This window comes from Prionailurus bengalensis, chromosome C2 (assembly GCF_016509475.1).
Source record: "Prionailurus bengalensis isolate Pbe53 chromosome C2, Fcat_Pben_1.1_paternal_pri, whole genome shotgun sequence".
Taxonomy (NCBI): Eukaryota; Metazoa; Chordata; class Mammalia; order Carnivora; family Felidae; genus Prionailurus; species Prionailurus bengalensis.
The window spans coordinates 158632817-158647524 of record NC_057350.1 but is presented as its reverse complement, the minus strand read 5'-3'; the positions used below and the strand labels follow the sequence as shown (position 1 = coordinate 158647524).

At 46.7% G+C, this 14708-nt stretch overlaps 1 protein-coding gene across 7 annotated transcripts in view; it reads left to right on the top strand.

Annotated features, from left to right (window-relative positions):
* The window catches only part of ANO10 (anoctamin 10), a 220056-nt gene that overhangs the window by 107169 nt on the left and 98179 nt on the right, over positions 1-14708 (top strand). Inside the window, exon 12 of one of the 7 annotated variants that reach the window (XM_043595924.1) lies at positions 13786-14360. The exons of the other annotated variants lie outside the window; for them this stretch is intronic. Coding sequence (XP_043451859.1) covers positions 13786-13896 — 111 coding nt within the window. The 3' untranslated portion in view covers positions 13897-14360. Of the gene's footprint in view, positions 1-13785; positions 14361-14708 lie in introns of those variants that run through there. 7 annotated transcript variants of the gene reach the window in all.

Genomic DNA, 14708 nt, shown 5'->3' with positions numbered 1-14708 from the left:
TTTCTCCTACCCTTCACAGACATCTAGAACATTTCCTCTTGGTTTGACCACGTTATTTGTAAGCATTTGTTGGGCTTATTTATTTATTCACATGCCGACTGTAGACTCTTCCCCTTCTTTTCAAAACCACGTCCACGTGCTGGTGGCACTTCATTTTTACCACAGTTAATAGTGACACAGTGGCTCCCTAGAGCCTATAAAGGACATCTCTGAGTTTAACATTCATTGTCTCTGCTGATGGAGATCCCCCCACCGTCCACGGGCATCTGGAGACCGGCCTCTGCTCCACTGAGTGGCCTGGTCGCTCGGCCACCAGTGACTGTGCTGCACTGTGCCACCGCCAGATGTTTGGGATGTTGCCTCTTCTCTGCTCCTTCGTGAAGGGCTTGGCCTCAGCCGCGAGGACCTCCGGGCGGCGCCGGCTCGTGGCGTGCCAGCCTTCGAGGGACCAGCAGCAGCAGGGGTCGTGGGAGGGTGGGGGCGCCTCACACACGTGGCCGGTCCGCATGCGGTGCCGGCTGGGGAAGCAGCCGTGGGCAAGCGTGCCCCAGTTGCACGTGCGTCCTGGATAGGGTGGTGAGAAGGCTTCCCAGGGAGAGCGAGACCGGAGGGTGAGGCGGTGGCTCCTGGGCCTCCCTGGATATGTGTCCTTCCCTCCTGTGAGGCAGGGCAGGGAGAGCCTAGAGCACCCACCCTGCCTTTCTCGAAGCGCGTGGCAGAACAATTCTCACCTCTTGGTTTTGGGGTTTTTTTTTTTTTTTTTTTTTGCTGTCTTGTCTGGACTCTGGTTAGAGAAGAAGGCACTGGTGAGTTTCCTGGACGCTAGGGATGCAGAGGAATGCGTCTGGCAACTCGGGGTAAAAGGGTAGCAGTGTCAGGTCCGTAGCAAAATAAAGCCCTGAAGTACTTTTTCTCCTTATGACACTAGCTGTGTTCCGCAGTCTTCCCATAAATAGGAATCGTGACTCATTCGGTTGATTCAGTAAGGATTTATGAGCACCTGCTCGATGCCAGACACATTTCTTGCAAAGATGGATGATACAGCAGTCAGCAAAAAGAAAGAAAAACTCTGCCTTCGTGGAGTGTATATTCCAGGGGGAAAGATAATGAGTAAGATAAGTAAATATTCAGGATGTGTTAGTGGTAAGTGCTAAGGAGAAAACTAAGGTAAGGAAGGGAGATGGGCCTTGTCCTCATAGGGTGGGGAGAAGGCTTCCCAGGGAGAGTGAAACTGAGCCACGGCCGAGAGAGAGGCCCTGCTGTGGGCCTGGGCCTGGTGTGTTGAAAAAAGGGGCAGCTGGCTCAGTCTGTGGAGCACGTGACTCTTGTTTCTTAATGTAAATTCTAGTTAGTAAACACGCAGGGCACCATGGGCTTCGGGAGTAGAATTCGGTGGTTCATCACTGCCATACAGCGCCCGGTGCTCATCGCATCAGGTGCCCTCCTTAATACCCAGCCCCCACCCAGCCCATCCCCCTCCAGCTCCCTGTGTCAACCCATAGCTTGGTCTCTGTGGTTAAGAGTCTCTTATGGTTTGTTTCTCTCCTCTTGTTTTTCTCCTTCTCGTGTTTTCCTCCGTTTTGTTTCTTCAGTTCCACATGAGTGAAATCGTATTGTATTTGTCTTTCTCTGACTGACTTCTTTCACTTAACATTATGTGTACATTCTGGCTCCGTTGACGTCATCGCAAATGGTAAGATTTCATTCTTTTCGGGGGCCGAGTAATAGTCCATTGCATATATATAGACACCACATCTTCTTTGTCCATTCATCGGTCAGTGGGCATTAGGGCTCTCTCCGTACTTTGGCTAATACTCATAATGCTGCTGTAAACATTGGGGTGCGTGTGTTTGGATCTTTGAATCTGTATTTTTGTATCCTTTGGGCAAATACCTAATAGGAACATGCGACTCTCAATCTCAGGGTTGTAAGTTCAGGCCCCACGTGGCATGGAACCTACTTAAAATTTTTAAAAAAATTAAATCACAAAAAGAGCCCAGGGGCTCCTGTCGCTACATTGGAGTGAGCAAGGCAAAGAAGAGATAGTCCAGAAATGTAACAGAGGAAACGGGGAGGCAGATCACGTGGGGCTTTTCAGGTCACGGGCAAGACTTTGACATAACCCTGGGTGATGCGGGAGCTGCTGGGGGTTCTGAGCAGAGATGGGCGGTCAGAAGTATGTGTTGGTGGGGCCACTCTTGCTGCTGTGGTGACACAGACCAGAAGGGATAAGGGCAAAGGCAGAAAGACCAGTTCAGAGGCCGTGGCAGTGATCTGGGACGGCAGTGCCAGGGTCCTCGGCCAGGGTACTGAGTGTACAGGTAGCAGAGGTGGTTGGCCAGATGTATTTTCGAGGCAGAGTCAGAAGAAGTTGGTGACAGGTTGCAGGTGGGATCTGGCAGAAACGAGGCATCGAGGATGACCCCCACGTGTGGCCTGAGCACCGTAGAGAAGAGAGCTGTCATTTCTAGGGTAGGGCCATTGTAGACGAGTCGTGGCAAACAAGGTCTGGATGATACTGTAAGAGCATTAGGTCTTCTTTAAAAAGTTGACTGTTAGGAAGCATACGCAAAGGATAATAAATTACGCTCATTTAAATTTTTTTTTTTTAATTTTTTAAATGTTCGTTCATTTTTGAGAGAAAGAGAATGTGTGAGTGGCTGCGGAGGGACAGAGAGAGGGGCACAGAGGATCCAAAGCGGGCTCCGAGCCGACAGCAGCAAGCCGAGTGCAGAGCTCGAACTCCCAAACCATGAGATTGTGACCTGAGCCAAAGTCGGAAGCTTGACCGAGCCACCCAGGCACCCCAAGTATGCTTACTTTACATTGTCGTCTTACAGGAACACCGTATCTCAAATTTATTCATCATAAACATTTTTGGATAGAATGTTTTTCTTTTTTTCTTGAACGATGTAAATCTTGAATTCTTCACCTTTTTCAGCTCTTCTACAGAACAAGGTGCCTCTGTCTCTGCTACAAATTGAAATGTCAAATTCATTTGTTCCACAGGGATCTTGCGTCCCTCTTTATGCATACTCATAAGATCCCAGTCCTGTGGGGGGAGTAAGAAAGTGCCCTGAGGCACCATATTATTTTCTTAAACATAAGTAAAAGATGTGAAAACCGGAGAATAAGGACCAGACTGAAACAAATTCCACTGGCTGACGGTTTTGGCTTCTTGACTTTGTGTGTGTATGGATCACATACTCCTCTGGAATATCTGTCACAGAATGGCAGTGTTTTGGTTCTGTGATCTGAAATGATGACATGAAAAGAAGATGGGAAGAAAATGTGATGCCTGTCTTCTGATGAGTAAGAAAGCCACTCTGAGGTTTTGAAGCAAACCTCAAGTAAAGGGTTTTAATGTATGATTTGGGGCTTCACTGGAACCCGGGTAAAGCCCTGGAGATGATGACATCTTATGTAAACCACCTGCCCTTCAGTCAGTTCTCTAGTGAAATGATGTCAAGGGAATCCAGCCTGTAGGGCAGTCCCTGGGCCAAGCAGGAAAAATGCCCTTACAATTAAAGCAATTTTAATTCGAATCTGATTTTCCCATGGAAAAAAGCAAGGTGAGAGAGAATTTTATTCTTACCAGGGATCCAACGTTCAACATTTTATAGAAATTACCAGGCACATTGGATTTAACTATAATCATTTCCAACTATAAATGGCATTCCGTGTATACAACTTAAGCTGTAGTAAGAAACCCAGTTCCCAGTTGCAGACTTGTATCGCACACTGTGTCAGAAAGCTGCTTTTGTTTTGGTCTTAGTTTTCCTAGAGCAGATCAGAGAAATTGCTGTTGTACTTTGAGAATTCAGAAGACTTTCATTCAGATTTTTACCACCATCTTTGAAAGAGACTTTGGACAAGTTGGTAAATTGTTTAGAAGCTGATTCAAGAACAATTTTCTGAAAAGACTTTCTCCTCTAAATCAGGTGAACCAGCCTGAGTTTCAAATACGTCCTTCAGCAGTGGTGGAAAATATATACCAACACAGCCACAGGGGTAATCACGTAGGTAGCAGTTATATTCCCATCCGTTTCATAATTGTTATTTACACTTCTGAGTGGAGGGAGCTCGTGCTTTTTTCTTTGGTTCCTCTGCCTTTGGCTTTTTCGTCTGTTTGTATTGATTTTTCTCCCCTGCAGATCGCCAGCACTTTATTGCACATTATTGTAACAAGACTCAGAACTTCAGTGCAAATGGCAGCCATCCTTGGGTCTGCTACGCGGTACAAAAATCCTTCTTTCTCAGCTGTGAACTGGCCTCAATAGAGTGCGGCTCTTAATAGGATGCGTTACTGGGCAGTGATGAGACCTTCGTTTACATGGCAGCATTGAAAAATTGGACAGATCTTAACTGTGGGGGCAGCTGCAGCAGCCGGGATTGGCGTAAAGGCTGTGAGAAACTAGTCCTTTTTAATTTTGTCAGACATGATTTTGTAGCCACCTGAGAAAATGAACTTTTGAAATGTTGTGGCCATAGCTCGTTTCCCTTGGCCTAATGTGCGGTCCTTACCCGCCCCCCGGTCACGTGGCCTAGCTCTGTCTGTTCCCATCTTGCTTACATTGACCTTGAAGGGGCAGAGAAACTTGCTTTGTGACTTGGGAGCCGGCACATTTGATCTCGGGGCCTACCCCTCTCCTCATCCGCTGGGGTGAAATTGGTGGTGGGCTATTTGTAAGATGTGGATTTCCCCAGAGGAAGAGGATTGGACAGTACGAAAAGTAGACGTAAATGATCAAAGTAGAAGCTTCCTCTAAGTATCTGAGAGTATTTAAAGGTGTGTAAACCACTAGAGGGAGCCCACATTGTTCTGATTTCCAAAAACTATAGTGTTTAACAGCTTGATTTTATTGGCTGTGGAAAAGGATACCTTCTACCAATGATTTATGGATGCATAGTTTCAGTGATCTCCATCAGTTCACTCTTAAGTTGGAAATGGGAAATGGCCGGGTCCAGACACTGTCTACACTGGTGATCCTGTGCTCAGTATCACAGAACGTGGTGTGGGCGAAGTGATTTGGGCAAGGACCTTGCTATGGCTCCAGGGTCCCGGGCTTTCCCCTTCCCCTTCCCCATAACAGCCCCTGCCATCTTCCACCCTCCTCCTGCCAACACCCTGGCAGATTTAGTCCTATTCAGCAGAATGTCAGCGATACGTAGCTGTGGGCTGGGCCCTGGGCCCTGGTGAGTAACATAGCCATCCTCATTAGCCCAGGACTCTGAGGCTCAGGTGCGCCCAGGTAGCGGGTGGTGGCCTCTTTCCACCTTTCCTCCCTTTGCCTCCCCCTGGAGGGCTCTGTCCCAGTGATTTTGCTGATCCCTTCACCGGTCAGATTCTCTAGGTTTTCTGTCTTGATGTTAATGGAGTTCTGTTAGTGTTTCTTATCTGCGGCGGGCCTCGTGCATAGAAAGGATTACTCAAAATTACTTGTGTTTTAGTACTCAAGTTATTGAAATTGTGAATGTAAAAGACAATGTTTCTTATGCTCAATTTATAAAGCTTGTGTTTTATTTGTAAATCTAGTAAATTTTGAATCGCAGTCACCTTCATTAATATTCTGATTAACATTCAATAAACTTATACATAAGCGCATTAGGGTTCGTTAAACGATCAACCTCCACACAGAATTAGTTAATCAAGTTAAACTTTACTCGCAGACTTTGTCTGACCCGAGCATGCCAAAGAGCTTGGCAAAGCATCCTTGGACTCTAACAAGCTGACTCTTCTGAGCAAAGAGCAATGCAGATCAAATACATCTAACTCGTTAAAGTAGGTTAGACTCTGTTAAGCACGTCAAGCACGTTAGAAGAAGAAAGCACAAGATAGCTCAGTGGTGTTTGGAATATGTGGCTGTGACCTTCTGATAGGACATAGCCAAAGTTGTTTACATTCACTGCTTCACCCCAGGGCTCCTTATCCCCCCAGAGGGAACAGAATTACTGTCACAGACCCACACAGAGCTGAGGTTAGGAACTTGACGAGGCTGGGCCGAGGCCCAGGACTCGGAATGCTTCCGGTATTTCTGCCAGAGCCAGTTTATTGAACCCATTTGCTAGGAATGGCTTTTATAGTAGTAAGACTTTGTTCACCCATTTAAAACATTTTGGAATTTATAACACTTGACCCCTTCTACTCCAGATGTGACTCATTTTGTTACTGAGAAATTCGGGTTAATTCAGTTCCTCACACACCACCCTCCCCAATCCTGCTACAAACCTTTTACAGGATTTTTTGGTTCCCCTTTTATTGGTTTCTTTGACCACCGTTCTAGATCGACCTATAGGAAGTCAAATAGACTGGAAGCTTATCCAGCCTTTCTAAACCTTCCTAGGTTACCCCATCCCAATCCAGAATGCATACACGGAGAAAGCTGAAATACTTGTTGTGATAATTTCTGGAATGGGTGTGTTTGTGTTTGTATGTGTGTGCATGTGCATCTTAGCTAATGCATCTTTTCAGGTCTGAAAGATGAATCCTGGCCTCAGGTTGATTACGTTCAAGGGTGGTTTTAGTATCAGCATCTGTAGAGTTAGGGTTTGGGATAAAAGCTGAATACATCGCAGCTCCACATCTCGTCGATCCTAAGGGCATGTTTTCTCACTGTCACACCTCTGAAAGTGCCTGCATGCAACGGTGGCTGCCATCGGCCAGCACGTGGCAAATTGAGCGTCTCTCCTGGTAGCACGATTGGCAACCACAGCCCCTCCGGCTTTCAGCACAGCGGCTGTCGAGCCCCCTTTGAAGACTGGAAAATGAGCCCGGGGTGGTGCAGAAAACCTGTCTTTGGCTCCTGCCAACGAGCTCAGGCAGAGAGCATCAGTGAAGCTTCGGGTGTAGGCCAGCTGCTCGGAAGGGCTGCTGGGTACGCGGGGGAGCGCCCCTCCGGCCCCTGCCACACCCCGGCGCTGCTGGGCCGCACGAGGTGGCTCTGCCCCGGAGCCCGGAGCCCTGAGCGCCCTCGACCCCGAGAAGAGAGCGATTCCCAAGGGTGGGGCTCTGGGTGTGGGCGGAGAAATGAGGGGCGGGCCAACGGCTATCCCGTGCTTTGTGTTCTTACGTGCCCCAGGAGAGGGATGGTTTTAAAAGTCTTCCGAAAGGGGTTTTAAGAGCCCCTTCAAAAGGGACTTCTAGGTGGTGAGAACACGCCGTGGAAGGTTTGGGGTGAGGTGAGGTGCTCGCGGGAAGTGGGGTTTGCCTCCTGCTCTCATCCCTTCCTCCCCAGCACCCAATTTTTTTTGCACTGCTGCCGACTCCAGCCTCCGTGCTTTGCAAGTTCCCCCTTCCTCTGGTCAGTGGCTCTCCTGGCTGCCTCCTACCTCCGCCGCCGCCACCGGGCCCTCCTTGGTAGATGCCTCCCCATCTAGAGCGTTGCTTTATGTCCAGGCTCCTTGTTTGGAGGCATATAATCGAGCCACGCTTGAGTACATGTTGCTATGGAAATGTTTTGTGTTTGCTTCACGCGCGGATTCCGCACCGCAAGGGACCGTAAGGTCCTTGTGATAGGGTCTGCGTCTCCCGTGTTCCTTCATTTTACCCAGACTGGCAGCATCGCAGTGGCTCACTTGACAAATACTTGCTGACTTTAGCTGGGCCCCACATGTTAATAGACGTCAGAACTCTGAAAACATTTAATGAGAAAACCAGGGCAAGTGCTTCCCCTCCCCCGTCCCCAGTGGTTTCTCTCCGGGAGCTCCGGGACTCTGGTGACGGAGGCTGTGGGCCAGCCCCTGATTGTGCCTGGGCTGTGATTTTTCCCTCCTTCCTCCGTGTTCCCCACCCCCTCCCGTTACTCTGGTCCGGGAACTTACTCCAGCGCCCCAAGCGCTGCAGCCTGAGGACCCTTGCCCTGCAACCCGCCTGCTGGTGAGGGGACACGTAGATCTGCCCAGGAGCTTCCCAGAAAGTGGGAGGGACAAACAGCAGCCCCATCGGCCGGCAGGGCCTTAGCCTGCTGCACACACACCTCGCAGCACAGAACAGGAGTCGGTACCTGAGGCTCAGGGAGAGAGACGTGAGCAGGGCGAGTGTATGTTGCTTCAGTTCTTTGAAAGTAACTACCAGGTTGTCAGTGACCTGACTCACAGCCGAGAACTTCTTCTGGTGGGGACAACACGTGAGTCATTCCACATGAGAAGTACAGAGATTGTGCAGCAAAATTAGAAATTAAGCATCAACATGAAGATCTGTACCACGAACGTCACGTTAGGGTTCTCGGACTTCCTGTTTAGCTCAATTTGTGTCGCTTGTTTCCTTCTTTCTTTGAATATATCATAAAATCGGTATGAGAAGTATTATATTTGGGGTGAATTCTACGGTTCTGCCAATGAATTTGCCGCAGGGGGTCGCTGCCCAAGTAAACAACAGGCTCACGAGGGTCCGTGGGAGGGCAGAGGGCTTGTGGCAGGTGGCAGGGTCACAGGGAGCCTGAGAAGTGGCCTCTCCCCTAGCCCTGGGCCTCCCCCTGCTGCGGGAACCGGAGCCCGGAGGAGAGGCCCTTCTCCTCCTCCGGGACTGGTGGCAACAGCGACACGAGTGAGTCTCGTTTTGAGTGCTTGGTGTCCTATCTACATTTATATTTACATTAAGCATTTAATTCGTTTGGAAAGGATTTTTGTTTTTGAGGCAAGAGTCCAACTTCGTATTTCCCACAGGAGTGTCCGTTTATATTCATACCACTTATTAAATAAGCCATCCCTTCTAGCAACCTGAAATCTCTATCATACGTTTCAAGATTTTCTGTGTCACTGACCTTGCGGTCTCTTTTTGAGCCAATCCATATCGTCTTAGAGCCGTCAAAACAAGTTTTCGCATTTGGTATGGCAAGTTTTTCCCTGAAGTTTTCCCTCCTCCGTTTTTCCCCCTAAAGATTTCTTGGCAGTTCTCATACATGTATTTTTCCATGTGAACTTTAAAATTATTTAGTTCAGTTTTAACAAAATCCATTGGGTTCTGAATGAAATTGTATTAAACCTGTATATGAAGTTGGGGAAGACTAACACTTTGTGATAAGTTTGCTCATCTAAGGACACTGTATTTCGGGCCTCTGTGTATCACCATCTTATTACATATCCTTCAATACAAATGCATGGATTTCCCCATGTAAGCTCTGTACCTCTCTTGTTTTCCTTTGGTAATCCATTGTTTTTATTGCTTTCATGAGTAGTATTTTTCTCATCAATTTCCATTTCTAACTAGTATAAAGAAAAACTTTTTAAAAAATACTTGTCTCCAAGAACTACTAAGCTCTCTCATTAGTTATAATTGTTAGTTGTTTCTTGGGTTTCTACTCATAGCTGTAATGCAAATCATGTTTTCTCTTCTCTGCCCATACTTACACCATTTATTTTGTGTCTTCTGCCACTGCATTAGCTAGGGCCAAAACAATGTTACTAGTAGATGTCCTTTAGTTTTGATGTCAATGGTGATGACCTCACTGTTGCACCACTGAATAGGTTGTTGGCTGTAAATTTGTAGTAAACGGCTTTGGATCTTATTCTATTTTAGGTAGTTTGCTTTGCTTGCCTGTTTTAATTAGGAATGGCTATTGAATTTTATCAAGTGTTTTTTTAGCCTCTGTGCCTTATTGGCAGGGTTTTTATTTGTTCACTTTTTAAAAATGTAAATGTAATAAATTACGCTGCTAGTTTCCTAATGCTGAGCCGTCTCAGCAGTCCTGAAATAAACCATGCTTGGTCATGTTGTTTTATTCTGTTAATTCACTGCTGGATTCTACTTGCCGGTGCTATATTTAGAATTTTCGCATCTATATTTACAAGTGAAATTGTCTGTAGTTTTCTTTATCAGGTTTTGGTATTCAGTATATCCTAGATTCTTAGAATGAACCGGGGGAACTTTCCATCCTTTTCCATGGTCTAGATCAGTTTTATTACATAGCAAGTATCTGTTCTCTGATGCTGTCTGCTGCCCAGTGTTGTTGTTGTTTTAATTTTTTATGCGTATTTATTTTTGAGACAGAGAGAAACAGAACAGGAGTGGGAGAGGGGCAGAGAGTGAGGGAGACAGAATCTCAAGCAGGCTCCAGGCTCCTAGCTGTCAGCACAGAGCCCGACGCGGGCTTGAACCCACGGACCATGTGATCATGACCTGAGCCGAAGTCGGACACCTAACCGACTGAGCCACCCAGGCGCTCCAGCTGCCCAGTGTTAATGAAGGTGTAGGGTAACACCAAGCTTTTTATCTTTACCATTATGATTTAAAAATAGGATCCTACTGCTCTAAAATGTTTTTTTTCCCCTCTCTTCTATATATAGATATAGATATAGATATAGATATTTTTTTTTTGCTTGTTACTTTGCTTGAAACGTGAAAACATAAAAAGTTTCAGGGTTTCAGTAATTTTTAGGCTGAAGGCTTATTGCAACAGGAAGGAACGAACGGTTGAAGGGAAGAACTATACACATAGCATCCAGGGCTTTTGTCGTTGCCTAGTTGAAGATCTGGAAAGGGGGAGGGCCCTAGATTTAGCAGGAAAGAGACAGCAGGGCTAGTTGTGGGAAGCCTAAGTCCAGCCCCAGCTCCCTCACACTAGGTGGCCAGAAGCAAGCCTTCCCTGAGCCACAGGCTGTTTTCGCCTCACCCAGGTGTCACGTTCCTAACTGCTGAATACGATTGCCATGAGGATCGGGAAAAATAATACCCACGGACTTCAAGATCCTCAAAGCACTGTTGATGCAAAGGGTACTTTTATAGGATTATTCTTTTCAGATGATTGTAATAGAAGACCTCATCAATGAAAGGACATTTTTATTTGTAAATGTTTAGGTAGTTGTTGATTTATTGTAAGACAGTGTCTTTGATCAGGACCACTACTGACCATGAGATAAAAAAACAGGTTTGAAATTTTGTTAAGTAATTTCGCTTTTAAAGATGTTACACTATGCCCCAGTGAGCCAGGCCAAGTAACACTTTAACTTCCTGGTGCCATTTACAGTATTTATTTAGAAAGGAAACAAAACGCAAGGTCATTTATTTTGTAGGTGTCCGTGCCCTTTCTGCCTTTCTTGTCCTCATAGAGAAAGGCCTTTTCTAAGCCCTTTATTTGGTTACCTAGAAATTAGAGACTTATTAATTTATGTTACTTATTTTTTATTTTTTTATAGCAAAATGCTCCTTTAGCGCGCACGCGCACACACACACACACACACACACACACACACATACCAGAAGAGAAAAATAATTTTCTTTAGCAGGTGCTCACAGTACCAGCTGATGGAATCAAAACATGTTTTGAGTACCTGAAATGAAAGTTATTGAAGAGTTCATTTTATCAAACTGTGTAAGAATCCCCACAGTATTATGGTGAAAATGCACTGCATCCTCCTTTGTCCCCCTGTGTCTTCAGTGGTCACCCTAAAGAGTATATAATCCGCTCTCTTAGCACATAGCGGGCCCCTGCTCAGCAGTGCACCAAGCTGCAAACAAAGTCCACATAATCCAGGGTCATGTGCTCTGGGAGACAGTATAGCCCTCCCCTCCCCTCATTCATGGACAGTCTTGACTGATGAATCTATGGAGCAGGGTCAGGTGCTGGGGCCACTGATGTTAGTCATCTGTGTCTAGTGCATGGCTGGGAGGCAGGCCGAGGGCTGAGTGGTGCCCCTGGGTGCATCAGCGAGAGCGGTTACATGGAGTCTAGTTACAGAAGTGTGGCTCCCCTGATGAAGTCCCGTCTCACGAAGCAAGTTAAAAGAACGAAACACGCCGCCTAAAGGAGAAATTGCAAGATCCCCCAAAGTCTATACAAATACACAGTTACTACACTCACTGAGGAAGAGGCCTGGGGTCTGGAAGCAGATCTTTCTCATTTTGGGTGGAGTCGCTTAGGAAGTCATTCTGTGCACAACACATGAGCAAAGAGGAAAAAGGGAGTGAGATATTTTTCTAAAGGAACGATCGTCTTGTTGGATTTCTGCTTTGGGGTGTTCGATGGTGATCACTCATCAGTGCCCAGAGCACAGGAAGCTGATAGCATATAATCATGTGTTCCAAGAGAAGATATAATTAAATAATTCTTGAACATGACCAAAAATTGAATCTCTTAAGAGACAGATTCAATAAGCAGTCTCTTTCGCTAACATCGATGTCTTAGTTATTGGATTGCCTGCCCATTAGCCATTTCTTCTGGAAACTAACCCCCCCTCGCCCCCATGCCTGACTGCAGCTGTGTCCCCGCCCTGTCCTGTTCCCTGCCCAGTGGTGAGCACATGAGCACTCAGCCTAAGCTCCACTGCACCTCCCTTCCTTGGAGGGTTTGGAATCGCCACCCAGGGTAGCTTGTGTCCGTCTGGCTGCCCTGCTGCACGGGGGACTTGTATACTCAGGAGCTGTTGTTCTTTGCCCTTTTTGCCACATGGTTTGGGAAGCAGAGAGACCCCCTCAGAAGGCAGAGAGTGGCCAGAAGTGGAACTCAGAAAAAAACCATCTTCAGGGGCTGTGGAAGGTTAGCCCGTTGATCCGAGTGCATCCTCCTGTGTCATTCTGGAAGGCATGGTTACCCTGGGAGCAGTTCCTGGAGCAGAGGTGTTCAGCAAGTAGCTGGATTCCCCCCGGGGAGAAGGTAGCATAACTTAGATGATTGTGCGGGTGCTTCCAACCCTGAAATCCCATGGTTCCCTAAAGGCACAAGTTAGGTATCACTCCTAGTACTTACTGTAATTTAGAAGCTAGATTTTATAAATCCTTCTGCTTATAGTTGACCAGGTATATTGTTTCCCCTTTTTTAATATTTATTCATTCTGAGAGAGAGAGAGAGAGAAAGAGAGAATCTCAAGTAGGCTCTGCCCTGCCAGTCCAGAGCCCATCATGGGGCTTGAACTCATGAACTGTGAGATCGTGACCTGAGCTGAAAGCAAGAGCCAGACGCTTAACTGACTGAGCCACACAGGTGCCCCTCAGTTTCCTTTTTAAATCTTATTTTATGTTTTGAAAGTAATGCATAATCATAATTCCAAAGCCCAATATTCCTTTAAGACAGAGTAACAGGTCACTGCGCTTTTCTAGTTTCCTGGAATCAGTGACTCAATATTCGAGCCCTTTCTTCTGCTAGTCACCTCTACCTTTCTACATAATGTGTTTTTCAGTTTTATTGACTCCCTACTTTGTAACACGATTGTTTTTTTAAAAACTTTTATCTTTATTTATTCTTCAGAGAGAGACAGAGTGTGAACAGGGGAGGAGCAGAGGGAGAGGGAGGCACAGAATCCGAAGTAGGCTCCAGGCTCCGAGCTGCCAGCACAGAGCCCGACGTGGGGCTCAAACTCACGAATAGTGAGATCATGACCTGAGCCGAAGTCGGACGCTCAGCTGACTGAGACCCCGGCGCCCCGTCATATGAGTGTTTTTACACCCACCATACGCTCTGTTCCTCCAACCCCCTAATGTAGTTTTACGTCACAACTTTTGGCTAAATTCTTTAATGAGTCCACAGATAAGCAGGTAGTGCGCCATAATTATGTTCCCTTAAATATAACAGAGTTGATAATCGCGTCACTTTCTCTTCGCTTCGTTTTCCCTGTACCTGTTGCTGGTTCTTGAATGTGCTGTGCTGAAGCACATCCGATGACCCGTCAGTGTTGTGCCTGGTTGGTTTCCATGCAGAGGTTGGGCCCAGAATGGGAGCTGTCCTAGGTCAGTTTGGGCAGGGTCGCTCTCGAAATACGCGACACGCTTCTCATCCTCGTTTCCAACCTCTTGAGGATTTGCTCTGCTTTGTTCCCTATACCTTGTCTTAATCTGCTTCCTTGTTTTTGCAGATGCATGAGAGAGATTTTGGAATCTTGCATGAAAACGTCTTCATTCCCGTTTTTCCTCCACATGTGGAAGGCACTGTTTTCTTGCCTGCAGCTTTGCTGTTGAGAGGCTGACACCAGCCTGTGCCCCGTCTTTCAAACATGGCCCGCTCATTCTCTCCAGAAGTTTTCAGAGTCTTCTCTTTATCCCTGATACTTTCAGATTTTATAGTGATTCTTTTGTAGTTTGGTGGGGGTTTTTTTTGTTTTTGTTCTTTCTGAACAGTTGAACGTGATACTCAAAATTCCTGTTCTTCACTTCTGTGAAATGTCTTGAATTATTTTTTTGGAAAACCATGGTTTCCACATCTCCTATCTTCTCTACCTCTGGGCCTCTGTTGCATTATCTGGACTTAGCGTTTGTTGTGTGTTCCCCCCTGCCCTGGCCCCCGCCACCCTGTCTCCTTTTGGTTGGTTGATTTGCTTTCTTTTTGTTTTTGTCAATTTGAGAAGACTCCCTCAACTCCTTTCTGATTCTGTCGAATATATTTCTATGGTATGTTCAGTGTCCAAGAGCTCTGTTCTGTTCTCTCTGTGTTCCCATCGCTCTTTAAAAATAGCATTCTGGGGGTGCCTGGGTGGCACAGTCGGTTGGACATCTGGACTTCGGCTCAAGTCATGATCTCATGGTTCGTGGGTTCAAGCTCCACGTCGGGTCTGTGCTGACAGCTCAGAGCCTGCAGCCTGCTTCCGATTCTGTCTCCAGCTCTCTCTGCCCCTCCCCCACTTGTGCTCTGTCTCTCTCTCTCAAAAATAAATAAACATTAAAAAAAATAGTATCCTTTACTTTGTCTCGTGAACGCTGTGTCACATCTCTGCAGTCGTCTTCCGTTCCCCGCCTCGTCCGTGTCTCCGCCTGAGCCCCCTCTCAGGCGATGACATTTGCC